Source organism: Toxorhynchites rutilus, chromosome 3 (genome assembly GCF_029784135.1).
Source record: "Toxorhynchites rutilus septentrionalis strain SRP chromosome 3, ASM2978413v1, whole genome shotgun sequence".
Classification (NCBI taxonomy): Eukaryota; Metazoa; Arthropoda; class Insecta; order Diptera; family Culicidae; genus Toxorhynchites; species Toxorhynchites rutilus.
Window position 1 is genome coordinate 11,139,071 of NC_073746.1, and position 25,450 is coordinate 11,164,520.

General features: G+C 38.0%; 1 protein-coding gene across 4 annotated transcripts in view; it reads left to right on the forward strand.

Moving 5' to 3' along the window:
• Positions 1–25,450, forward strand: part of LOC129780217 (pseudouridylate synthase RPUSD2-like) — a 619,255-nt gene that overhangs the window by 494,538 nt on the left and 99,267 nt on the right. For all 4 annotated transcript variants that reach the window (XM_055788249.1, XM_055788248.1, XM_055788247.1 and 1 more), the window contains one exon: positions 12,824–12,913. In XM_055788249.1, coding sequence (XP_055644224.1) covers positions 12,824–12,913 — 90 coding nt within the window. The remainder of the gene's footprint in view (positions 1–12,823; positions 12,914–25,450) is intronic.

Consider the following 25,450-nt stretch of genomic DNA (forward strand, 5'->3'; position numbering starts at 1 on the left):
TAGGAATAGGAATAGGAATAGGAATAGGAATAGGAATAGGAATGGGAATAGGAATAGGAATAGGAATAGGAATATGAATGGGAATAGGAATAGAGCGAATAGAGCGAATAGAGCGAATAGAGCGAATAGAGCGAATAGAGCGAATAGAGCGAATAGAGCGAATAGAGCGAATAGAGCGAATAGAGCGAATAGAGCGAATAAAGCGAATAGAACGAATAGAGCGATGAGAGTGGTTAGAGCGAACGTAATTTGGCAAATTAATGAATAAGAAGTGAAAGTATGATGATTATCAAGATACCCGATTCAGATTATCATATCGGCATTTTGCATATTCTCTTCAAGTTAAACTTTGAACTCATTACCCTGATCTAGGCAAAATCTTTAAAGTTTTAAATTTTAGATGTTGGACTGGGGATTCATATCCAAATATATTTCTTCTCCATGTCCCATATGAATTCAAGATTCATTACTCATATTCAGATTACCAAACACAAATTCTATGCTCAAAATCCGGATTCACACTTACGCCTGTTCCAAATTAAAATGTCCCGTAACCATTATGAATACAGGGCGGACTCGATTATATACAGTCCAGAATCTCTCTGAGAAAAATCATTCTACGCATATGTTCGAATTTCAACAATGACAAAATTATAGAACTTTTTTTTTTGTTTAGAACTATGTTGCCTCAAATCGGCTCTACATTCAAAAGTATGCTACGGAAGACGATTCTTTGAAGTTGTAGTAACAAACTGGATTGTTTCCATCAACCAAATTAAAGCTATCTAACCAATCTACAATTTGTTCTTAGACACTCAACTTCTATATTTCTTAATTTCGCTGCAATATCAATATAACACTTTCTGGTGAAAAATTCAAGCAAAATCTTAAAAAAATCACGATTTTTATCCAACTGCCACTAAATTTTCACCTTAACACTGAAAGGTTACATTTACACTTTCTTCTTTCAATTCTTTATATCTCAAATATGAAAAAAAAATTAAACTGTTCATGATCGACCCCAAAACTGTACATAATCGAAACATATATAATGGAGTCCGATCTTTACTAGATTCCATAATTCGTATTTCAGAATCCAAATTTCCAGTGATTTAACTTTAAAGGTGAAAAAAGTTACAATTAGACCCATCTGAAAAATTAGAAGATTGGTGTCCAGGACACGACCGAATTGTTAACGTAAGACTTCAAAACTGTTGTCAGCGGGAACAAACACAGAAATTAACGATCAAACATTTTAGTTTTAAAAATTACAGTTTTCCATCATTACCATTTACGTTAAAAAACAAAAGAAAAAATATGTGTGTCTGAAGCAAAAAAAAAACCCGTTTTTTTGGCATAACGAAAATTAGAAATTCGTCCGCAGCAAAAAGAGTTATTAACGTAAATATTATTTTACAAAAACGTGACCGTTATCTGGTTTGGAATTTATACTGAAAAACGTAGTCCTACGTCAAAAAATATTGATAAAATATCCAAAATAATAATAAGGTGTTGGAATTACTTTATTGCTTTTGATAGAAAAAATAATTTAACTGCGAATATCTCGTATCAGTATTTGGATGCTCTGTTAAACTTTTATGTTATTCCTTCATCTTTTGCTTCATCTTTTTTTCTGCATAATTTGTAGCATTCAGAGCCATCTTCGGGAAATTGGGTGTTTTGGAACCTGTTTCGATAAACGATACCACTGAATTGTCTAACAGCTGACTAAATCGAAGCAAATGTTTGCAGTGTCCATGTAGTTTTCAATATATAGTAGAATGCGTTTTTACAGGTAAACTTCGATATAACGTACATTTCACTTTCAAAATTGTACGTTGTATCGAATTGTACGTTATATCGAAGCATAATAAAGTACTCACAAACGTAGTCTATAATACATTATTGTGTTGCTGTTTTAGTAAAGTTAATGAATAACTTCAATCAGAAGACGAAGCCAGCCTTTCTCATGATGTTTTCCTTCGTACTGTTGATTAAAGCATGGTTCATTTAGAATCCGTAATCACAAATCCAGCTGTATTTCGGGATTTATTGAAGGTACAAAACCTGTTTTAGCATCACAAGACAGGTAATTCATTCTTCTATCAGAAAAAAAATATTGAAAAAAATTTTCCTTTACACTTTGGAAATGTGTACGTTATATCGAGGTAAAATGTACGTTATATCGAGTGACGTTATATCGAGGGTACGTTATATCGAAGTTTCCCTGTACTCTTTTTTTTTACAGTTTTATAGTTCATGGTTTTATTTGTGACTAAAACTTCGGTATTGTTTACAGCTGCAAAGGCGTTACCATTTATTATATTTTTTGGCCATATCCGAATGTCCTGGGTACTGCTCTAATTGTACTCTCAATGTATTTAAATACAGCCTCCAATCGTAATTTCAACGACAACGTGTACTATAATAATTTATCCAAACGAATGTTTGGAGACATCGCCAACGGTACAGCTCGACGAAATTCAGCGATTCTGTCATTTTTTAACTTGAACTAAAATAATTTTTTACTGTCGGCTTCCATCTGTCACAATTTTTTTAACTAAATGATTTTAAACAAAACTTCTACCGCTGATAGAAGATAGCTATTTCCTCAAACTGCTATCAAAAAACTCCAGAACCGTCTACTTAAAAATACTACAGCGAAATTGACAGTGCGTTCAGATTTTAAATGATCATCGCACTCCATATTTTTTCCCTCCCACGCCTGCCTGATTGCCTGAAAACAAATAAATTGGAGATAATCCACTCAGAATGGTTTTATAAATATTAAAAGCTAACGAACACATGCACACACTCCAAAACCATTAATAATGTTATCTCGCCTCCTACAGACAGCCCGGGGCCACACTTCGGCTCCGGTAAAAACTCTCATTTTCGCAACGGCTCGAATCAAAAGCGCACCGTTATTCGCATAAACGCCGCAGCAGCGGACTCGGTCGTAAATCCTTCGAACGCTAGCCGCCCCAAAAACCTACCCGATTTGTCGTCGTCATCATTTGGCGGCATTTTATTATCATCCCAACAAGAAGAACAACACAGAGAAAAGAAAAAAAAAGACGCCAGCGCGATGAATATGTTGAAGATGATTTTTATGGAGCATAATGTAATCTCAGCTTTCCACACAGACCGTAAAATTTCCCCAAGACAAACACACAAAACAAATCGGAACGACGAGAGCATTCTAACATGATAGAATACTACAACAGAAAATACTCAAAGCATACAAACATCCGAGTGCGAAAAAATAGGCAGCTGTCGGAATCGGTACGTGGTGTAAATAAAATACTCATTTTCTGACTTTCACGCTGGCGCGCAAAAAAACCAAAGAAAATTTAAATCACTAACCGAAGTTTGTTTAAATGATCTGCAGACGCAGATCGCAGGAGATGGAACGAAAAGAGAGAAAAAAAAAAGAAAAGTGTCCAGAAGTGGCCAGAATCATGCACGCATGAATGGAACCAGTCTAGACTTGGGGGCTCCGCTCGGAACGAGTGGCGCAGAGAGAGGTTAACGAACCAAGCTTCTTGAAGTGCGGGTTCGAATATTAAACAGGCGGGGATTTGCGGTGTTCCTTATCGACCCCTCATCCGCATCCCCAATCGCATCCATTACGTAAGTAGAGGAGGATGAATTAATAACTGAACATTTTACGGAAACAGCATTCCGTTGCGTCGATTGTGTTCTTATGATTTGGAGAGGGAGAATCAGCTGGAGCAGCTGTGTTTTCAAAGTGGAAAACCTGGTCTGCGCGTTCGTGCATTCCATATGGCTGGCAAAGCACCGTTGTGGGTGGGGTGTATGAATCGGAAATCGATAAGTTGTATGAATGATTACGTTTTGTGTTGGCAGCAAGACGCACAAAGCCGGCAAATCTGTGGCTGAGCCGTGGGGCCATATGGTTTGCGTTATTAATTTTCCCGCTCCGGCGGCAATCAAAAGCGGTAAATGATGTTCCAGGCCGATTTTAACGATCAGCGTTTTGAAACGTTTTCATAGCCGTTCAATTTGCGCTAATGAAACAATAAAGATAATCTTTTTTTTTGCTGTGCTCACACACTCTCAGCAGTTCGGTTCGCAGCGGTTTCAAGCAGATTTTGATTTTTCCCGTTGAATGAATACGACGCACGGAGATAAAATCTCCGCGATGGAATTTTGCTCGATGCATTCCAAATATAATTGCTGTGTGCAAAACTAACAACATCCCGATGAATGACTTCAAACAATTTTGAAACGGAAACGGTGCACACAAAACACAACCTCACAACCTTACGTGAGAACTCCCAACGTCGGAAAGTATCAAGCTTTCCGGTTCCCATAATGCGACAGAAATGATTCACAGGTTTGTGTCAGTTCATGCAAATTCAATTTGCAGGTAGTATAAATTTGAATAACCTTTTCGTGATAAAGCGGCTTGTTGTTTGCACGGAAAAAGGGGAAAACTAGTCTCACAGATTGCTTTTTCCCGCTTTGACTGGGTTTGTAGAATGAGGGGTGCATATCCTATGTGGAAGTTCTCTATCCGTTTTGTTTTCTTCCGCAGTGTGTTGTAAAAATTTGAATGCCGAACCCGAACTGTTTGCGCGTAGTAATAATGATTGGACCGATAGTATGTATCCCTTTTGGATAGGTTTTGCATTCCAGATTTTGTGAGTTTTTTGAAGCGAATATTTTTTACCAATATTGTATTAAAATACCAGGAGCGTGAGGCATATGGTTCGATTTTTTGCTCTTAAAACATTGAAGCATGTCACGGAAGGATCCGACCATACGTTGTAAACAAATAAAATTGGGAGTGTGTCAGATACTACATCAAAAGAATGATCAATGGTATGATAAATTCCAACAGATTTAGTGATACGTTCACCGTTTACAAAAAAGAATATTATTTCTTCACGTTTTTCCCCCTGGGTGGAAATATGTGTCAATTCACAAAGCAAGTAAACGAGCAGAACAGTTTCAAACAGCTTTCTGTAGTATGGGAGCGAACAGTTTTTTCACACCTCTATAAAACAATAAATTCTATGTAATGCCCCCGAAGCTTGTATTGTTTGCAACCCGGCAAACTTCGTCTTGCCCAAAATTTATTTTTCGTTATCACATCCACGTTTTCTTTCCACTTTCGAACGAAGATCAATTTCGTTAGCGAAAACATCAAATTGATTAATAACGCTTGTCAATATGTAATTGTAGAACACATGCGAATTAAACTTTTCGAACCTTTCCATTTTTTCAGAGTTTTCCGAAAATTTTCAATTGTCATGTTTGGTTGAAATATGTGTATTATTTCTATGGGACCCCCTCTCCATTCCAGAGGAGGGAGGGGTGTCGTACCATCATAGAAATATTTCTCGTACCCAAAACTCTCACATCCCAAGTTTGGCTCAATTTACTTGATTTTTTCTCGAGTTATGCAGAAGTTTGTGTTTTATTTATATGGCAGCCACTCCTTAGAGAGAGGGGAGGAGTGTCTATTCACCATAGAAACATTTCGTGCCCCCTAAAACCTTCACATGCCAAATTTTGCTCCATTTACTTGATTAGTTTTCGAGTTATACAGAAATTTGTATCACAGAGCCCCCCCCCCCTGAGGAGGGGGGAGGAGTGTCTAACTACCATAGAAACATTGATTGCACCCTAAAACCTCCAAATGCCAAATTTCGTTTCATTTGCTTGACTAATTTCCGAGTAGTGCAGAAATTTGTGTTTCATTTGTATGGCAGCCCCTTGAAGAGGGGGGAGGAGTGTCTATCCACCATAGAAACATTTTATGCACCCTAAAACCGTCATATGCTAACTTTAGTTCTGTTTGCTTGATTAGTTCTTGAGTTATGCAGAAATGTGTGTTTCATTTGTATGGCAGCCCCCCACTAAGAGAGGGGGGGAGGAGTGTCTAACTACTATAGAAACATTCATTGCACCCTAAAACCTCCACATATCAACTTTGGTTTCGTTTGCTTGCCTAATTTCCGAGTAGTGCAGAAATTTGTGTTTCATTTGTATGGCACCCCCCCTTAGAGAGGGGGGAGAGGTCTCGAATTATCAGAAGAACCTTCCCCAACCCCAAAAACCCCTACATACCAATTTTCATGTCGATCGGTTCAGTAGTGTCCGAGTTCATAAAAATCAGACAGACAGAAAGACAGAAAGACAGAAAGACAGAAAGACAGAAAGACAGAAAGACAGAAAGACAGAAAGACAGAAAGACAGAAAGACAGAAAGACAGAAAGACAGGAAGGGGGTTGTCTACCATACAAATGAAACACAAATTTCTACATTAGTCGAGAATTAATCAAGCAAACGAAACCAAATTAGGCATATGGAGGTTTTAGGGCGCAATAAATGTTTTCACGGTGGTTAGACACTCCACTCCTCTCTCTAAGGCTGCCCTACAAATGAAACACAAATTTGTGTATAACTCGAGAACTAATCAAGCAAACGAAACCAAATTTGGCATGTAGAGGTTTTAGGATGCAATAAATTTTTCTATGGTGGTTCGACACTCCTCCCCCTCTCTTAGGGTGGGCTGTCATACAAATGAAAAACAAATTTCTGCATAATGGTGAATATGCACTCCTCCCCCCCCCCCTCTCTAAGGGAAGAAGAGGGGAGGGGTATGTCTTCATTTTATCATATTTTCTGTACATTTATTCCATGTAACGGAGAAACATGTTATTTACAAGTGGTTGAAAAATCTTGAACGAGATGATGAGTTTTGATAGAAGTACAAGGATTTTTTAGTAAAAGGTAAATTCAACGGGGTCGATTAGAAGATCAATCAATGAACAGTTCTGCGATTGGACTCATGAACTTGCGCTTAGTAAGAAAACGTGAATGTTTGAAGGTATTGATAACAAAAACAAATTTTGGGCGGGAAGAAGTTTGCCGGGTTAGCTAGTTTCCTATAAAAAGGGGGTTGTATCCAGAACAGTTCGGTTGTGTAGCCGAAATTACAATGTGTAATTCAATTCACTCGTTTGTCATTATGGTAATTTTAGTACCAAGTCTTTAGTAGAATGCTTGGAAGCCATAAAAAGGGCCGATGGTCTTGGTGGTTTCATAGAAACACTTGAACATGGTTGATTTATGATTATTTCTTGTCCTCGCGAGAACAATACAGAGTCAGTAATGTTCAGGCCATTGTTCATTGTAATAAAAATGAAATGAAACTCAATGAAATGAAAGGATGGCCATAGTGTTGCCATACATTTACTCATCTGTACTTTTTCTCAAAAAATATGTACCATCGAAAATATTCGTTGTGGAAAAAATATTAGAATGAGAAAAACTCATTTATTTTAATGAAGGTTTTTTGGAAGAAAAAAACTCATTTACTACAAATACTACATTTACATTTGCAAGTCATTCGAGTGTTTGATTATGCTTATACAAAGCCACTATGTTTAATCAAATCTTTTGTTGTGTTCATCGTATCGTTGCTGAACCGATTTCGAAGCATATTTTTGTTCTGATTATACTCAGAAAAAAATGCCAAGGCGTGAGGCGCACTGAGAACGTCAATTCTTTTTAGACAAATGATCATACGATTAACCTTTCATCGGTTTCATATAGAATATTTATCAAAAATTCTATTGCTATACCTATCGTTCGGTAATTCACTGTCAAAAAGAATCTGGTCATCCTGATACGCTAACGATAACATGGTTAGTGAGTCGTTTTTACCTGCGTAAGTAAAAAAAAAGTTGGCACTAAAATCTTTCGCGAATAATTTCGCTTGCTATAAGTTTTCAACAACGCAACTGATCTGAAACCACTGTCAACAATATTATGCGCAATCATACCGATCCGTTATCGCCAAAATTGCGCGCACTTATTCCGAGTCGCTATCGATCGAATCCTGCGCAGTAATTTCGATTCGCTATCGACAGAATCCTACGCGGTCATCCCGATCCACTATCAACAAAATCTTGCGCGGCCATACCGAACCACTATTTCAAAACAAAATTTTACTATTTCAAAATAAAATTTTACGCTGTCATTCTGAGCCGTTACAAACTAAACGATCCGCTGTCGATTTAGAAAAATGCAGTCACCTGCGTCATTCAGTCATCATCCCGGCTCGGTGCAGAATGAGAAACAACAAATATATCCTATGAAGAGCTGCTGATGGCAGTATGTTGTGGATGAATTTAATATGTCTTAATAAAATATTTCAACTGCCTTTGGAATATATAAGCTCATTTATGAGGTGTTATTAACTAAATATCGGGTCAATTTATGTTCTCCATACGGTCGTCCCTAGCCGTACTTGTCTGCGCGGTCGTCTCGATCCCCATATAATTTTACTTCCATTTTTACACAGCACGTTCGTCCCGATCCGCACTATTATCATTATAATTTTTTTTCTACGGTCGTCCCGAGTCGTACTTTTTCTGCGCGGTCGTCCCGATCCGCAAATAATTTTACTTCTATTTTTACACTGCACGGTTGTCCCGATCCGCACTCTTATTGTTATAATTTTTTCTACGGTCGTCCCGAGCCGTACTTTTTCTGCCGATCCACAAATAACTTTACTTTCATTTTCACACAGCACGGTCGTCCCGATCCGCAATCTTATCATTATATTTTTTCTACGGTGGTCCCGATCCACAAATAATGTAACTTTCATTTTTACACGGCACGGTCGTCCCGATCCGCACTATTATGATTATAATTTTTTTCTACGGTCCTCCCGAGCCGTACTTTTTCTGCGTGGACGTCCCGATCCACAAATAACTTTACTTCCATTTTTAAACAGCATGGTCGTCCCGATCCGCAAATAATTTTACTTCCATTTTTGCACTGCACGGTCATCCCGATCCGTACTCTTATTGTTTTAATTTTTTCTACGGTCGTCCCGACCGCAAATAACTTTACTTTCATTTTTACACAGCACGGTCGTCCTGATCCGCACTATTATCATTAAAAAATTTTTATACGATCGTTCCGATCCACAAATAGCTTTTTCTTCAATTTTTGCACAGCACGGTTGTCCCGATCCGCACTTTTATCATTACAATTTTTTTTCTACGGTCGTGCCGATCCACAAATAACTTTACTTACATTTTTTACACAACACGGTCGTCCCGATCCTCACTCTTATCATTATAATTTTTTCTACGGTCGTCCCGAGCCTTATTTTTTCTGCGTGGTCGTCCCGATCCACAAATAATTTTACTTCCATTTTCACACAGCACGTCCACACTCTTATCATTATAATTTTTCCATATGGTCGTTCCGAGCCGTACCTATTCTGTGCGGTCGTCTCGATCCACTCTCTTATTGTTATAATTTTTTCTACGGTCGTCCCGAGCCGTACTTTTTCTGCCGATCCACAAATAACTTTACTTTCATTTTCACACAGCACGGTCGTCCCGATCCGCAATCTTATCATTATATTTTTTCTACGGTGGTCCCGATCCACAAATAATGTAACTTTCATTTTTACACGGCACGGTCGTCCCGATCCGCACTATTATGATTATAATTTTTTTCTACGGTCCTCCCGAGCCGTACTTTTTCTGCATGGACGTCCCGATCCACAAATAACTTTACTTCCATTTTTAAACAGCATGGTCGTCCCGATCCGCAAATAATTTTACTTCCATTTTTGCACTGCACGGTCATCCCGATCCGTACTCTTATTGTTTTAATTTTTTCTACGGTCGTCCCGACCGCAAATAACTTTACTTTCATTTTTACACAGCACGGTCGTCCTGATCCGCACTATTATCATTAAAAAATTTTTATACGATCGTTCCGATCCACAAATAGCTTTTTCTTCAATTTTTGCACAGCACGGTTGTCCCGATCCGCACTTTTATCATTACAATTTTTTTTCTACGGTCGTGCCGATCCACAAATAACTTTACTTACATTTTTTACACAACACGGTCGTCCCGATCCGCACTCTTATCATTATAATTTTTTCTACGGTCGTCCCGAGCCTTATTTTTTCTGCGTGGTCGTCCCGATCCACAAATAATTTTACTTCCATTTTCACACAGCACGTCCACACTCTTATCATTATAATTTTTCCATATGGTCGTTCCGAGCCGTACCTATTCTGTGCGGTCGTCTCGATCCACTCTCTTATTATTATAATTTTTTTCTACGGTCGTCCCAATCCTTACTTATTATTGACAATTTATCTATTTTTATCTTGCTATACTTAAACAAAAAAAAAATTATTGGAGGTTGTGTTCAAGACACGACCGCATTGTTGACGTAGAACTACGCTGCAGTTTAATTCAAGTCGCTTGTTTATAACTGCGGATATTATTTTATAATGCTACGAACGTTTAGAAATAACCATTCTACCAGTTTGGTCGCCCTGAAATTCTTTTTTTTTTATTGTAGAATCATTTGACGACAATTGTTTGATAAGTCATTCTTGTGCTCGCAGAATAATACATGCTCGAAATAGGCGCAGCTATCATCCTTAGTGGAGGAAGTTTTTCTACCGTCATGCGAAACCAAATCACTGACAAAATTCCAGGACATTTATTTTTTTGGTAAGCTGACGATAGCCTAGCTTGATGATTCCCCACAGAATTGTGTAGCTTAGAACCTTAATGAAATGGTTCAAGTTTGATACAATGATTGCAATGCTAGAGACATCAGCGTGTCAGTAATTAGGTCGCGTCCACAGCTCAATCCGAAACGAAGATATGTGATGGCGCAAAACAAAGAAGAACAAGCAATGTTCATTGTTTCGTATCTAGAACGATACTGAAAGTTTGCCTTTCCTTCCTTTCCTTGTTAAATTAGAGAGACTTTAAACTTCTTCAGTTCATTCGTCTCTAGCCTTCAAAAAGGCCATTGAAAAACTTTACTCTTTCCTCATATTACTCCTCCACCCCCATTGTCTTGAGAAAACCATTCGATTCCTCGCCGTCCAGTTCGCTTAGCAACGGTGTTGTCCAGTCAGTGTCCTCACGAAGAATGAAGTTTACCTTCTTCTTCTTCTTTGTTTTAAAGAGGCTTTAAACTTTCCAGTTCATTCGCCTCTATTGTTTACCTCAACGAGATCCACTGTTTATATTCTAGGCAAATATTCCCCTTCGTTCTTCTTCTTTTCATTAATTCACGGACTTTAAATCTTACGATTTCCCCTTCGTTGCTCGCCGATAAGTTGCTCGTTATTGACAGCTCTGTTCGAGAAAGCACACAAATGGACAGAGCAAAATGTATTCCAATTTTCATCAATTTAGACCATATACAGACTATTGGACTGTAATGTATAGCATATCAAACAAATCTTAGGGAATTTCCTATTCGTTTGGTATGAAAATCGCCAGAATCCGTTCACGGCAATTAATTATTAATAATAATTAATAATTATTAACGTTAACTTTATTTCATTCATTTTTTTTTTAACTTTATTTCATAAAAACGTGACCTGTTTTCTGATTTGGCACCCTTAATTAAAGACGTAGTTCTACGTCAAAAGTGGAACATATCGGTGTTAATAATTTGTTCCTTTTCCTTTAGAGTAACGCTTATTATTATTATATGACTCATAATCTTGAGTTTTAAAGCCCCCGACGCTCAAGAGAACCACTTATGTCCAGAGATGCTAGGTTTGAAGACATGTCTTCATTTTGAAGGCATTTGACTTACAGTGAAAACATTTAATTTTGTGAAGACTGTTCGGTATGATAGCGTACGTAGATATTTAAGAGATTTTCTTACTATGAAATTCTAATTGTTGGTCAAAAATATCGCCGAAAAAAAGGGAGGTCTTCCGTCTCGATGTTATTCGCTCGCTTGTGTCACTTGTTTACTTTTGTTCTTGGTAATCAACGGAGACTTTTGTCGCGGGGTCATTCACTTGGTTTTTTCCAACCTTTGCAAGCAGAAAATTCACAACCATATAGAATGAATTCAGCAACGAAGCAACTTTTACTTCAAATTCTGGGGAACTTCCAGCGGTCTGAATACATATTGTCTCTAGAAGACATTAGTTTATTTGCACTCGAGAGATTGAATGATTGTGACATTGTATTTTTATTATTGGATCTATACTATACAATAGATTAACTTATATTTTTCAAACGACTATTTCACAAATCGAAAATTTTCCGGCCACATACCGTTTCAATAATTAGCTCTATGGATGTGGTCTGAGTTACAACTAAAACTACAAAGCTTAAATGAACAAATTGAGTTATCACGGTTCCGCTTTTGTGAAATAACTGGGGCTACATGCACTCAGTCAATGGCTTATCAAGCTAACTATCATTTCCAAACCCATAAAACAAAGTCCGCAGTTGCGCAATACATTCTTTATTCACATTTAGTGAAATAAGCCTCAAAACCTCAAGGCGAGTATAATGAAATGCACTATATAACAATAACACTTAGAATAAACACTGAATATTCTATCAAACCTTGTTCAAAGGTAAGCTATGAATCCTAATCTCCTCCGATATGATTCTGAAGACATTTGAATACACTTTATTGCGCACCATGTGAAAGACATTTAAATAAAATTACCTGGCATCCCTGCTTACGTCAGTGATGGCGATTGATCAGCGACCATTTTCCGGGTCATGTTTAGGATTCCGATTTTTTTTTTAACTTTATTAAACAAACTCACTTGCGGTGTGGGTGATTCCTCAGTAAAGAAAGTAATATTTAGAATTTCTGCTGAAAGTTCAGCAGCCACACACAACGGACACAATAAACTTATCGTCACCCTTAATTCATTTTCCAAAAAAAAAATCGGAATCATTTTATATTTCTTTACGAAATTGTATTTATTGACTCTGAGAATAATGCGATTATTGTCTCTTCTTTGCAGATCATCATGTCAGACAAGGACAGACCCAAGCTGGTCTCGACCGAAAAGCGGAAAGCTGACGAATTCGAACCCGTTAAGGATCTCAAAAAGGTAAGCACGTGATAATAAAATTCTACACGAATATAATCAAAAAGCCACACGGCACCCTCATGCAATTGATTGACTGTTTTTTTTCGTCCAAATCGGGGGACATATTCGCAGGTGCTTCTGCTCACCGCATTTTTTTCAACTTCAATTAGCAATTTGGCTGCGCCCTGGGTGGAAACATTCTCATTCGCTCGGTAAAAATATGAAGCAAAAAAAAAAACTCATTCGATTCGAACTTTAATCGACTGTTTTCCCCCTTCGAGAGAGACCTATCGAACGCCGCCAAACCACACAAAGAAATTCCAATTCCAAGAAGTTAAATTAACTAGGCTACTCTAGGCAGTTGGCTGTAAAGGATAATGACGCATCCGAGATAAAACTTCTCCACGCGGTGGGCAAAAGTAATATCTATGGCTAACTTTTTACGTGCTCCAGAGATGTGTGCCTGGGTGTAGCTATAGCTGGGTTAATTAGTATCGCGTCGTATCGTCGCGGCGCGTTGCGGCAGCAGCGCGGTAATTCGCGCGACTTAATCGTTTCCAATAAGCATTTCGGTGGTAATGTTTGGTGATATTATTTACTTTTATGAACTCGGTATAACAAGATGCTCTTGAAGTGCCATCGAGCGTTGAGTGTCGGCACACGCGGGGTGCATACATTTGCAAACAAACGATTTCGCTTGGAGGCGAATGAACTGCAAAGTTTAAAGCCTCTTAAAAACAAAGAAACATGATTTCGCTTTCGCTTTGGAGCTTTGGGGAACGGGACAGTTATATTAGTTCGTTATGAATATTGATGGAGTTGGAGACGATGAGGGGATATTATTATAATGATTTTTCTTTTCACAAGCCTAGTCAAAGAAAATTCTATAAATAGTCCGAGGGGTGGCACGATTATAAAATCGCATTGTATTGGATCTATTTTGCATGAATGTTAACTAAGCCAATCGCTATCAGTTGGGATGGCTCGAATATCGTTCGAATTATCGAACGATTATTCCAACATGAACATCCCAATCTCTACCGCGTAGCAGCTCGAAGTGCTTTTATCAAAGTACCACAGGAAAAGTATGAGTGTGTGTTCTGGGTGCATTCAGTATGCAGAGCATGAAAGCAAGCAGGTGGAAACCACCCTCCTCCCATCAACCTCTGTCTGTTGGAGGAGAGCGATATTGACGGGCGCGCCTGGGGGGGGGGGGGGCGTACACAAGCCAGTCCCAACCCAGGAGGCCCCCTATTGGTTGAGTACACAAGCGAGTGCAAATATTGCATTCATGTTTAACAAAACTGTCATTCTGCATGTCACAGCGTCGGTTGTGTATTTTTAACCGTTTTCCAACCGGTATGAGATTGCAGAAAGTGAAAGAATCTGTTCTGTGGGAAAACAAGCTATGCATAAAACATGTTTCTTTGAGCAGCGAACCGGGAGTTGGTTGGCGCGCGAGGTATTGATATTGGTTTTAAGTCAAGATGAGTGAGAGAAAGTGGGGCCCTAGGCGACTGGTTCTCGTCCACTCCAGTGAATAGTCTTCTGGGAAAACTTCCTCCAAAGCCGTGAAGAGAGTTGAATGATGGCAGACGATTCATCAGCCGGTCGGTTAGCGGAGGAAACCTGTAGGACATTGCTAACGAGGATGTCAAGTGAACGAAAGCAACGTTTTCATTTATGCCTCATTAGCGAGAAAACCCTCCAGGTGGTGGCTTCTTCGTAACCTACTTACAATGCTCCAATGGTAGTGACGGGATAGAACCTCAGAATGCGAATTCGCTAATGCCACGTTATATTTAAATTATACATTTTATTTCTAAATCACGAGCGCACGACTACAAACTGCTCGAGAATTCTATTGAGTCCTCCCGGAGGGTGGAAGGGCACTCATCCAATCACTGCCGAACACTGCCACAACTTGGCGAATATTTACATTTGAATGACTTCGTGACAAAAGAGCGGATGTTCGAAAAATTACCTTTCAAAATTGGGTCTCTATTCATTTTTCCGCAGCTCGATATGGCACAACGCGCGCTCCCTGGCCCTGACAATCTGGCACACGGCTGGTGGAGTTTATTTCCGGTACTCCGACAGCCGAATGGTTCGACAATGGGAAAAGTGGTGGCGGGTGAGAGGGTCCCATCAATTCATCTTCATTTTCCGCCTCCATTGCTATGAGTATGGGCCTCTCTCTAATATGAATACATGATTTAACATTTCCCCCGAACAAAAAAAAACCTCTTTGTGTGTTTGTGTATCTGATAACAATTTCGCCGAAGGTCTTCGACGACAGCGAGTGTGACAGTGTCCTTGTTTTCTGATTGGCACTCCCAAAGCGATACTGTTCTGAATATCATGAGAATGGAAGGCAAACGTGAAGTGTTTTGAACTTTAGCGACATCAGTTGCATTATTTTTTTTGAAGGATGTTGATGGATCCGCATTGTTCCACTGAGTTTATAATGGAAGTATTAATTGAAAATAGTGTTTTCGAAAAAAAATTGATTCCAAATGTCTCAAAACTGCACGAATTTGTATAATGCTAAATGTCTTAGAACTGCATGAAACTTCGAGATTTACTGTTATCTCGAAATGTATTTTTTTATTTTTATTACTAGCTGACCCGGCAAACGTTGTTCTGCCACATAAATAATTCTAGTAATAATATTTTGGTCGTTAAATGAACAATAACTAATGTATAAGTGTAGGTGTGTGTGTGTCTGTTTTAATATTTTGTAGCAAAGTAGAAAATTGAAATAAAGAAAATCAATATTAATTTCGTTCAATTACAGAACGAAAGGTTGATCCATCTTCGTATACTCCCAACCGTGTTTGTTTTCCTGACTACATCAATTCCTCTGTACATTTCGATCTGTTCATGAAGGAGAAAATCCATGAAAATCCAGATTATCTTAGATTGGGGTTCGTTCCTACGATCTTCAATGCAAAGTATGGGCGTATCAATTGTGATAATATGTACTTTACTGATGGGTCCTCTATGAATGAGTCCACAGGATTTGGAATGTTCAACGTATTTTTTAGCACCTCACACAGTCTTCAGAATCCTTGCTCGGTATATATTGCTGAATTGGCAGCGATATACTGGGCGCTGGACAGCGTCGCCTCACGACCTGTTGAACACTATTACATTGCAACGGATAGTCTTAGCTCTGTCGAAGCTATCCGTTCAGTGAGGCCGGAAAAGCACTCGCCGTACTTCCTTGAGAGAATAAGATTAATTTTGAGTGCTTTAACCAGACGCTGTTATATCATTACCTTTGTCTGGGTCCCTTCACATTGCTCAATTCCGGGTAATGAGAGGGCAGACTCATTAGCAAAGGTAGGTGCAATTGAAGGCGATATTTATCAGCGTCAAATCGCCTTCAATGAATTTTATTCTTTAGTCCGCAAAAATACCATCGCTAACTGGCAACGTAAGTGGAGCGAAGATGAATTGGGCCGGTGGTTTCACTCGATTATCCCTAAGGTTAGCCTCAATCCATGGTTCAAAAGTCTGGACTTTATTCGCACCTTCTCTCGACTCATGTCCAATCACTGTTCGTTAGACGCGCTACTTTTTCGTTTTAATCTTGCCGATGGCAATATCTGTGCTTGTGGCCAAGGTTACCACGACATCGAACACGTTGTTTGGTCGTGCGAGGAGTATCTTGTTGCCAGATCGAATTCAGAAAACTCTCTTCGGGCTAGAGGAAGGCAGCCCAATGTGCCGGTGAGAGATGTGTTGGCTCGGTTAGACCTTGATTATATGTTTCAAATATATGTCTTCTTAAAAGCTATCGATCTTCGTGTGTGATTGTCGTTATATCCTTATATTCTCCTTTTCCTTCGCGAGAAATCAAATCCCTTCTTACTAAAAATAGAATGAGGTGAAATGTAAATACATATTAGATATAATATAGGCTTAAGAATCGAGTATGATGAATGTGAGTGTGAACATTGACAACATATCCTTATATCCCTTCCTTTTCCTGAAAAAAATGTCACCCTTCTGAACTCGAGCAAACTGCGAGTAATCGGTTCTCTACTTCATTAACATTAGAATGAATGAAAAATGTTTATATATACTTGTTACAATACAGACAGAAGTTTGGCTCCTTTAAACTTATGTAACTGAGCCTGTAAAAATAAACGATTTAATAAAAAAAAAAAAAAAAAAAATTACAGAACGAAATCGTTGGTTGAAAATACTTAGCAGAACCGAAGGCAATGTTGCATTGTTAAAATATGAATGAAAAGTATTCCTCAAGGCTGTTTAAATACCTTGGAAACTTAGTCCTAAACCTAGCTTTACCTTTTCTCTATAAATCTCCTTGCATTTCCGGCAAAACTTTATCTATAATATAAAATCATGATCAGAGACAATTTTTGTTCAAGATTTTTCTCCACAATACACAGAACATATATTAGAGCCTATTTCAACTTCAATTTCAACACATTTTTTTCGAACTTCAATGACATCTGTGTCGATTTGTGTGGCACATTTGTACAACACGATTGGACTTGAGTTGAACGGATTACAGAATGCAATATTGCGAACCGTTCGGGTAATTCTAATTTGAGCAGATTTTAGAATACAGAAGAGTACACCAAGGTTTTTTTTACGCGGGGGATACGTACCTCGAAAAAAAACGCGTTAATTCGAAAATCCGCGTAAAAAAACCATGTCACGTAATGATAGATATCAAATACTACGTAGAACGGAAGTAAAAAGTTGAGTTTTGCTCGCTTCCGGAAAGTAGTTTTTTCGTTGGTTACTGGTAGTTATAGTTCGGTTTTCCTCACGAATGAGGTCATCTGCTGTTGCTAAAAGATTCCCTTGTGATTTGTACACTTTAGTGCCGATGCACGTGCAGTATCACTGTTGGACCGTAGACACTAACATAGACAGAACTAGACATAACTAAGTAGACAGGTAAATTCATTCACGAAACGCTGCCCGTAAAAACCCCGTCCCGTTATACCACCCGGTGAGCTACCCGTTACCCAACACCTAAAATCGACGTAAGAATCGTGATAAGGTGCGGCACTCATTTCCTTCATAAGCGCTAAACTCCTCTACAAGCACTAATTATCGTAATATGCTTTGAGGGAACACAAGAGAAAAATGTGAGCTGAGAGGGAGATGTGATATTGCACTGGTCTTTTTTTACGCGGGTACCGCGTTAATTGGAAAATCCGCGTAAAAAAACGCGTTAAATGGAAAAACCTCGTGAAAAAAAAAACCGAGCAAAAAAAACCGCGCAAAAACCGCGTGAAAAAAAAACATGGATGTAGATGGATATGGAATTTCCGAGGAAATTACACTATCGATTTCCTCAAACTAACACCAAAACTGAAATGTGCGTATAAAGTAATTCTCGCAGTTGCCATTCATCTGAATATACAGCCATTCCATGCCAAACCGATACAGTAGTTCTCAGATTTTCGTCAATATTGGTAGGTTTGTTCTTTATCGCAAATTATTAGACCCGTATTTTTTTCTTTTTTTGTAAGGGTGACCATTTCCATTTTAAGGGTGGTCCGAAATATCGAAATATTTTTCCCTTTTTTTTTTTTTTTTTTTTTTCCAAAAATGACATTGTTCAAAAAATTATTACCTTTGAACTACTGGACCGATTCAGATGATAGGCATATCAAATTGAAGCCTATTAGCTAGCCTTTTTTGAAGAAATAACACACTTGCCAATTGACTGGATTATAGTCACATACAGTCACATACATCCAGTCTAGTCTAGAAATATTGAACGAAAACAGAAAAAACTTAAAACTTGTATATCGTATTTCTTTTCGTGAAAATCAACCGTTTGGAAATTCGTGATAACCATTTTCTTTGGGACCCTAATAGCCGTATTGGCAAAACAAGTAGTTTTCCATTCTGAACTATGTAATCTAAGGGCGAAATAAAACAAAAAAAAAGTATCTCAAACTTTTCAAAGAGAAACAAATATAGGAGGTTCGGATAGGAAATTGTTTGAATTTCTATTTCATAAAAAATATCAAAAAAAAAAATTTAATATATTAACACTGAAGAATTTTTTTTTAAATTAAAATTTATTGTTCTAATAAACATGTTTTTTCATTCTTAACAAAAATATATTAGGCTGTCAAAAAAGTCCTGCGGTATTTTTTTTGAATTTTCATTTGTTCATAAAATTAGTTACAATCATCTGTTTCAAGTCAAATATGCGCCGTTTTGTTCGATGACTTGTTCCCAACGAGATGCCAACTTCATAATACCCCTGTTATAGAAGCTCGCTTCCTTATTGGCAAAAAACTCGGACAGCCAATGTTCACAGGCCTCTTTTGTGGCTAACTTCTGACTACCTAGCTCGTTCGCCATGGACAAAAACAGGTGGTAGTCACTTGGTGCAAGGTCCGGACTATACGGCGGATGCAAAAGAACCTCCCATCCGAGCTCCCGGAGCTTCTGGCGCGTCACCAAAGAAGTGTGTGGCCTGGCGTTGTCCTGATGGAAGACAATGCGGCCTCTGTTTATCAAAGATGGCCTCTTCTTCATGAGTGCTACCTTCAAGCGGTCCAGTTCTTAGCAGTACAGGTCCGAATTGAGCGTTTGGCCATAGGGAAGCAGCTCATAATAGATTATTCCTTGACAATCCCACCAAACACACAGCAGCAGATCCTTCCTGGCCGTTAATGAGGATTTGGCCACCGTCTGAGCGGCTTCAGCGGGCTTCGGCCACGACCGTTTGCGCTTCACGTTGTCGTAAGTGACCCACTTTTCATCGCCAGTCACCATCCGCTTCAGAAACGGGTCGATTTTGTTGCGATTCACCAGCGATTCACATGCGTCGATACGATCAAAGATGTTTTTTTGCGTCAACGTGTGTGGCACCCATACATCGAGCTTCTTTGTGAATCCAAGCTTCTTCAAATGGTTAATAACGGTTTGATGACTTATCCCCAGCTCTTGGCCGATGCTACGGCTGCTACTATGCCGGTCTTTCTCGGCTAATTCAGCGATTTTGTCGCAAATTTCGACGACAGGCCTTCCGAAGCGTGGCGCATCTTCGACGACCTCTACACCAGAACTAAAACGTTGAAACCTTTGTTGTGCGGTGGAAATGGAAACTGTATCGGGTCCATAAACTGCACAAATTTTATTGGCAGCTTGAGATGCATTTTTGCCTTTGTCATAGTGGTACTGTAAAATATGTCGGATTTTCTCTTTATTTTGCTCCATATTTGCGACACTATAACTCACGAATGACTTAACCAAACAAAACAAACAAATAACTGTCAAGGACTATATTATAGCGCGGACTATAAAATACCTTTCCAACAAGCTGTAGTATGACTCGATACAATAAATACAACTAGAACTACGCGCTTACAACGACACCTCGCGGAAATACCGCAGGACTTTTTTGACCGCCTAATATTCCGAAGAAAATTTGGTAAGAAATAAACGTTGGATTTCCATTATCCACAGTTAGTTGTTTCATCATATACCCCACGATTTTACTTTAGTCTCATCATTGCCATAGATCAATGACCGAACGAATGTGATAACTACTAACTGCTACTTGCCAAATTATTTTCTAGCTCTTAGTACATTAAACCGTTTAACTTAATTTTTTTTATTCATTTTATTTTCTAGCTTTTTAGTAAATTATCTGTATCATTAGTATTCCTCTCTACATTAGAAATCTCAACCAAGTACAGGTCGCACTCGATTATCCGGGATTCGATTATACGGAATTTTAGACTCGATTATCAGGAGTATTTACTTTTGATTTTCGGAAATATTGAATAATTTGTATAATAATTCCATTTTGAATAGCTGATATGGGTATCAAATGAAAGGGTGTGACAAGTAAAATACAGTTATTTATGCAAAATGCAAATCCAAGAGGCGGCCATTACAAAATAGCGAATTTTATATTTTCTCAAAACCCTATCAATATGAGTATCCAATGAAAGGGCTTGACTAGTAGATTACAGTTATTTATGAAAAATGCAAATATAAAATGGCGGCCACTACAAAATAACGGATTACATATTTACATATTTTCAGTAATTCATGAATAATTATGAAAAAAGCAAATCCAAAATGGCCGCCATCATAAAATGGCGACATATTTTTTTTCCAAAGCCCATCAATATGGGTATCAAATGAAAGTGCTCGACTGGTAGAACATAGCAGATCATGAAAAATCCAAATCCAAGTTGACCGCAGTTCCCAAATAAACAATTACTTTTTAATGGTTCCATTCAGCTTGCCCTGTTTGTATGTATGTTTGTATGTATGTTTGAGTGTTGTAGGGTTGTCCCACATTAATAGAAAATTGACCCCGTTCCTATTGACAGATTGATCTGAAATTTGGAACATACATTGGAACCATTCAAAAAATGTATGTTTTTTCAATTTTTGTTTCTTACCTAACTTCGGAATATTTTGATGATGTACAGTATTCTATTAGTCAAATCATTTCATTTGATACCAATATTGAGGGGATTGCAAAAATACATAGCCGACCATTTTATGGCGGTGACCTTTTCGAATTTATGTTGTTCATAGTGTAGTGTATTCTCCAAGTCGAGCAATTCAGCCATTTTTAGCGGCGGCCAAATTAAATTTTTCAAGAACATGGAATACGCAGTTTTATAATGACAGTAGAATTAAAAGTATGTTCCAAATTTCAGATCAATCTGTCAATAGGAACGGGGTCAATTTTCTATTAATGTGGGACAACCCTACAACACTCAAACATACATACAAACAGGGCAAGCTGAATGGAACCATTAAAAAGTAATTGTTTATTTGGGAACTGCGGTCAACTTGGATTTGGATTTTTCATGATCTACTATGTTCTACCAGTCGAGCACTTTCATTTGATACCCATATTGATGGGCTTTGGAAAAAAAATATGTCGCCATTTTATGATGGCGGCCATTTTGGATTTGCTTTTTTCATAATTATTCATGAATTACTGAAAATATGTAAATATGTAATCCGTTATTTTGTAGTGGCCGCCATTTTATATTTGCATTTTTCATAAATAACTGTAATCTACTAGTCAAGCCCTTTCATTGGATACTCATATTGATAGGGTTTTGAGAAAATATAAAATCCGCTATTTTGTAATGGCCGCCTCTTGGATTTGCATTTTGCATAAATAACTGTATTCTACTTGTCACACCCTTTCATTTGATACCCATATCAGCTATTCAATATGGAATTATTATACAAATTATTCAATATTTCCGAAAATCAAAAGTAAAAACTCCTGATAATCGAGTCTAAAATTCCGTATAATCGAATCCCGGATAATCGAGTGCGACCTGTACTTGATTGAGATTTCTATGCCGAATAACACGCCTTAAATGTATACTGGAGTGGCAAACTCTAGAATACGCGTGACCACAGTGCAAGTCGGAGGAAATTCCTTGACCAAAAATTCCCCCGACCAGAACGGGGATTGAACCCGAACCCCCGTTAGGCTAATCTTTTTCTCTATTTTCTTATTTCTTTTTAATTTTCTAGAATCCCTCGATGAGAAAAGAATACATTTTTTTTGTCTCCGAATGAATAATGCTCAACTAAACAATTTTCCTTGAGTATTTTGTAACTGTTTGTAATCCGTTTGACGTAAAGCATAATTCAGTTAGAATATGTGTACAAGAAATCGACTCTCTCGGGATAGTTTTCGTATTGCGAGCTCGAACCAATTATCATCTCACAACTTGTTCACAATGTAATGTGTAACGACTTCTTCAATTCGTTGTTCCCTCCCCCTTCGCCACCGAACAACGGAGAACAACCAAATCATAGGTTCATAGTTGCGCGATGTGATTGGTGTAATTAATTTTATGGAAATCGTTATTGGTGTTTCGCCAGAGCCGAAGGGGGCGAATTATGGTCCATAATTTGCTCGTTGCCACCGTTTTGGCGATGATGGGCTAGCTAGCTGCGGCAACTTGTATTTTTCGAAGAGCCCCGGTAACGAATTTCGGCCGCCAAATTAAATCGAATAAACAAACGAAGTCGGATTGTGTACGGCGTGCAACTTCTGAGTTGCTTTCTAATGAAGTTCAATTAGCTATTTACTTTCCCAGCAGAGACTCAGAGGGGTAAACCTTTGCCTTGGTAGCCTTGGCGAATAATGGCGATGATGGATTTGTTAATGGCGAATCGTAATGATGGACATTTGAAGCGCTATTTTGCAGTTTTTATTGCCGATAATAACGCGATATTGAGCAAATGCCATATAATCTAATGACTCGGAAAGTGATTCTGCAGAAATGGTTTGAATTAGTGAGAAAGTCGTGAGATTATCTGGTTAAAGTATTTTAAATCTGCATATTATTTTTTTGTTATACCTACTAATCTCAAATATTTCAATTTTGTCCAGAGGGAACCCTTTTCCAAAGTTGGAAACAACTTTCCACCCAATCCGTTCTAATAGTCTGTTCTCACAAAATGAGCCCAGATTATCAGTGTTTTACACTTTTTTCCCGAAACTTTTTCGGCAGCTTTTCTGCGCGAGATTCGTACAGCACAACTCAGGGGCGAACGCTTTTTTGTCTGTTGATGTACCGCCACCAGCTAAAGCGTGTAACATCCTTTTTTTTTTTGGCGCGCGCTTCCCTTACTGGATTGTCTGCAGACACACACCCCCATTTTTTCGCGTTCATTCCGAGCCCCGAACTACACATTATATCACGTGCACAGAACGGGAACTGTGACACGAGCGCTTACTGCGCGCTATTGTTTCGCTCGAGGAAAGTTTCACTCGGGGCGGACTGAGAGAGAAATCCTGGGAAACTTATTTTGGCAGAATAATAATTGTTAGACGGGGGAGAGGGAGAAACAGTAGGGAGCGAAGAACAATTGCAACTAGTTTGGTTTTTTGTTGTTGTGTATTTCCGAATGAGAACAGAAGCAGTTTTCCACGCATCGTAGCGCTGTATTTCTCAGCTGCGACATTTCGATGTAGTTTCTCAGAAAAAAGGAGGGTGGGTCGAGAACGGGGGAGGATTGTTGTGAGTAAATTACGTACTTTGGGGTGCAACGCGAGGGTTCCGGGTATTCTGGGAATCGTTGGTAAATGTGTTTATGAGAAACTGCAAGCAGAAGTTTTGTTAAACCGAAAGAAAAGCAATAGCAAGTTACGCTCCCGGTACAATCCCGGGAAGTTCTCGGTTCTCCAGTGTTAAGACTGCTGATATTTGTATGTTAATTAAATTGGATAATGTCTCTTATAGTTGTAATTAAATTTACCAATTAAGAAGTTTGCCGCTGGATTGTTATGGTGACTGTATGCAAGCAACTTTTATTATGGTTGTTGACGGGTAGAATTCGTTCAACCGATTGAAGCTGGAACGAAGAAATTTGTTTTTATGTAATTGTTGCATCTGTTCATGACAGTAAAGCAGTCCAACAAATAAATGGATTCGATTCTCCAAACATGTCCGATCGTTCTTTGCCGAGGAACTTTGTATCGACTATAAACCAGATCGAATTTTGAGTTACAATTCTACATTTTCTGGTAGATTCGGTATTTCTGTATAAAGATTTCACATACGAACCCTTGATAATTTATGGTTCTATATGGCGCCTGTTCAAAAAATGTCTGCTCCCAGAATATTTTTTTTACCTAGTAATACAGGTCGGACTCGATTATACACAGACTTGATTATATGTGATACGATTATATAAAGTTTGAAAAAAATTATTTTTTTTTCATTTCAAATATGACTTGTTTTGAGAAAAAATGTAACCTTCGAACGTTAAGGTGGAATTTAAGTACCTATTATATGTTTTACTTGAATTTTCATTAGGAATTGTTTATATCGATATTGAAGCGAAATTAAGAAAGATAGAAGATGGATGCCAAAGAACAAATTGTAGAGTGGTTTGAGAACTTCAATTTGATTGATAGAAACAATGAAGTTTAATCTAAATTTTTGGGATAAAATTAATAATCGCACATTAAAAAATACTAACTTTGAAATTTTCCCTTCCAAAGCAGTTATTTAAATCCACTAATTTAGATGCTCCACTTCTTTATCCTGTACTAAATGTACTTTCAAATGAAGGCAGAATTGGCTTACGCAGTGTACTTTTTAATGTGGAGCCAATTTGAGGCAATAGAGTCCGAAACAAAAAAAAAAGTTTATAAATCTGTCATTGTTGAAATTCTAACATATGCGTAGAAGGATTTTTTCTTCAAATTTGATCATCTTTCACCTTCTGAGAGATTCTGGAAAAAAAAATTTTTTTCACGTCAGAAAGTTCTTTTATTTTCAATAAACGAAAAATATATGAAAAAAAAACCAATGGAAAAAATATTTTTTTTTGGATTCGATTATATACAGTGAAAAGAAATCGGATACTATATATAATCGAGTTCGCTGTAAATATCATATCACGTAAGAAAACATCTAAGTAACTGGTACTAATCAACAAACTCAAATCTTTTGTATCACTAAATTCTTATTATGATGAAATATGTCCTCTCATAACTCAGACCTTATGAAGTAGTGATCAATGATGAGGGGTTTGTATTTT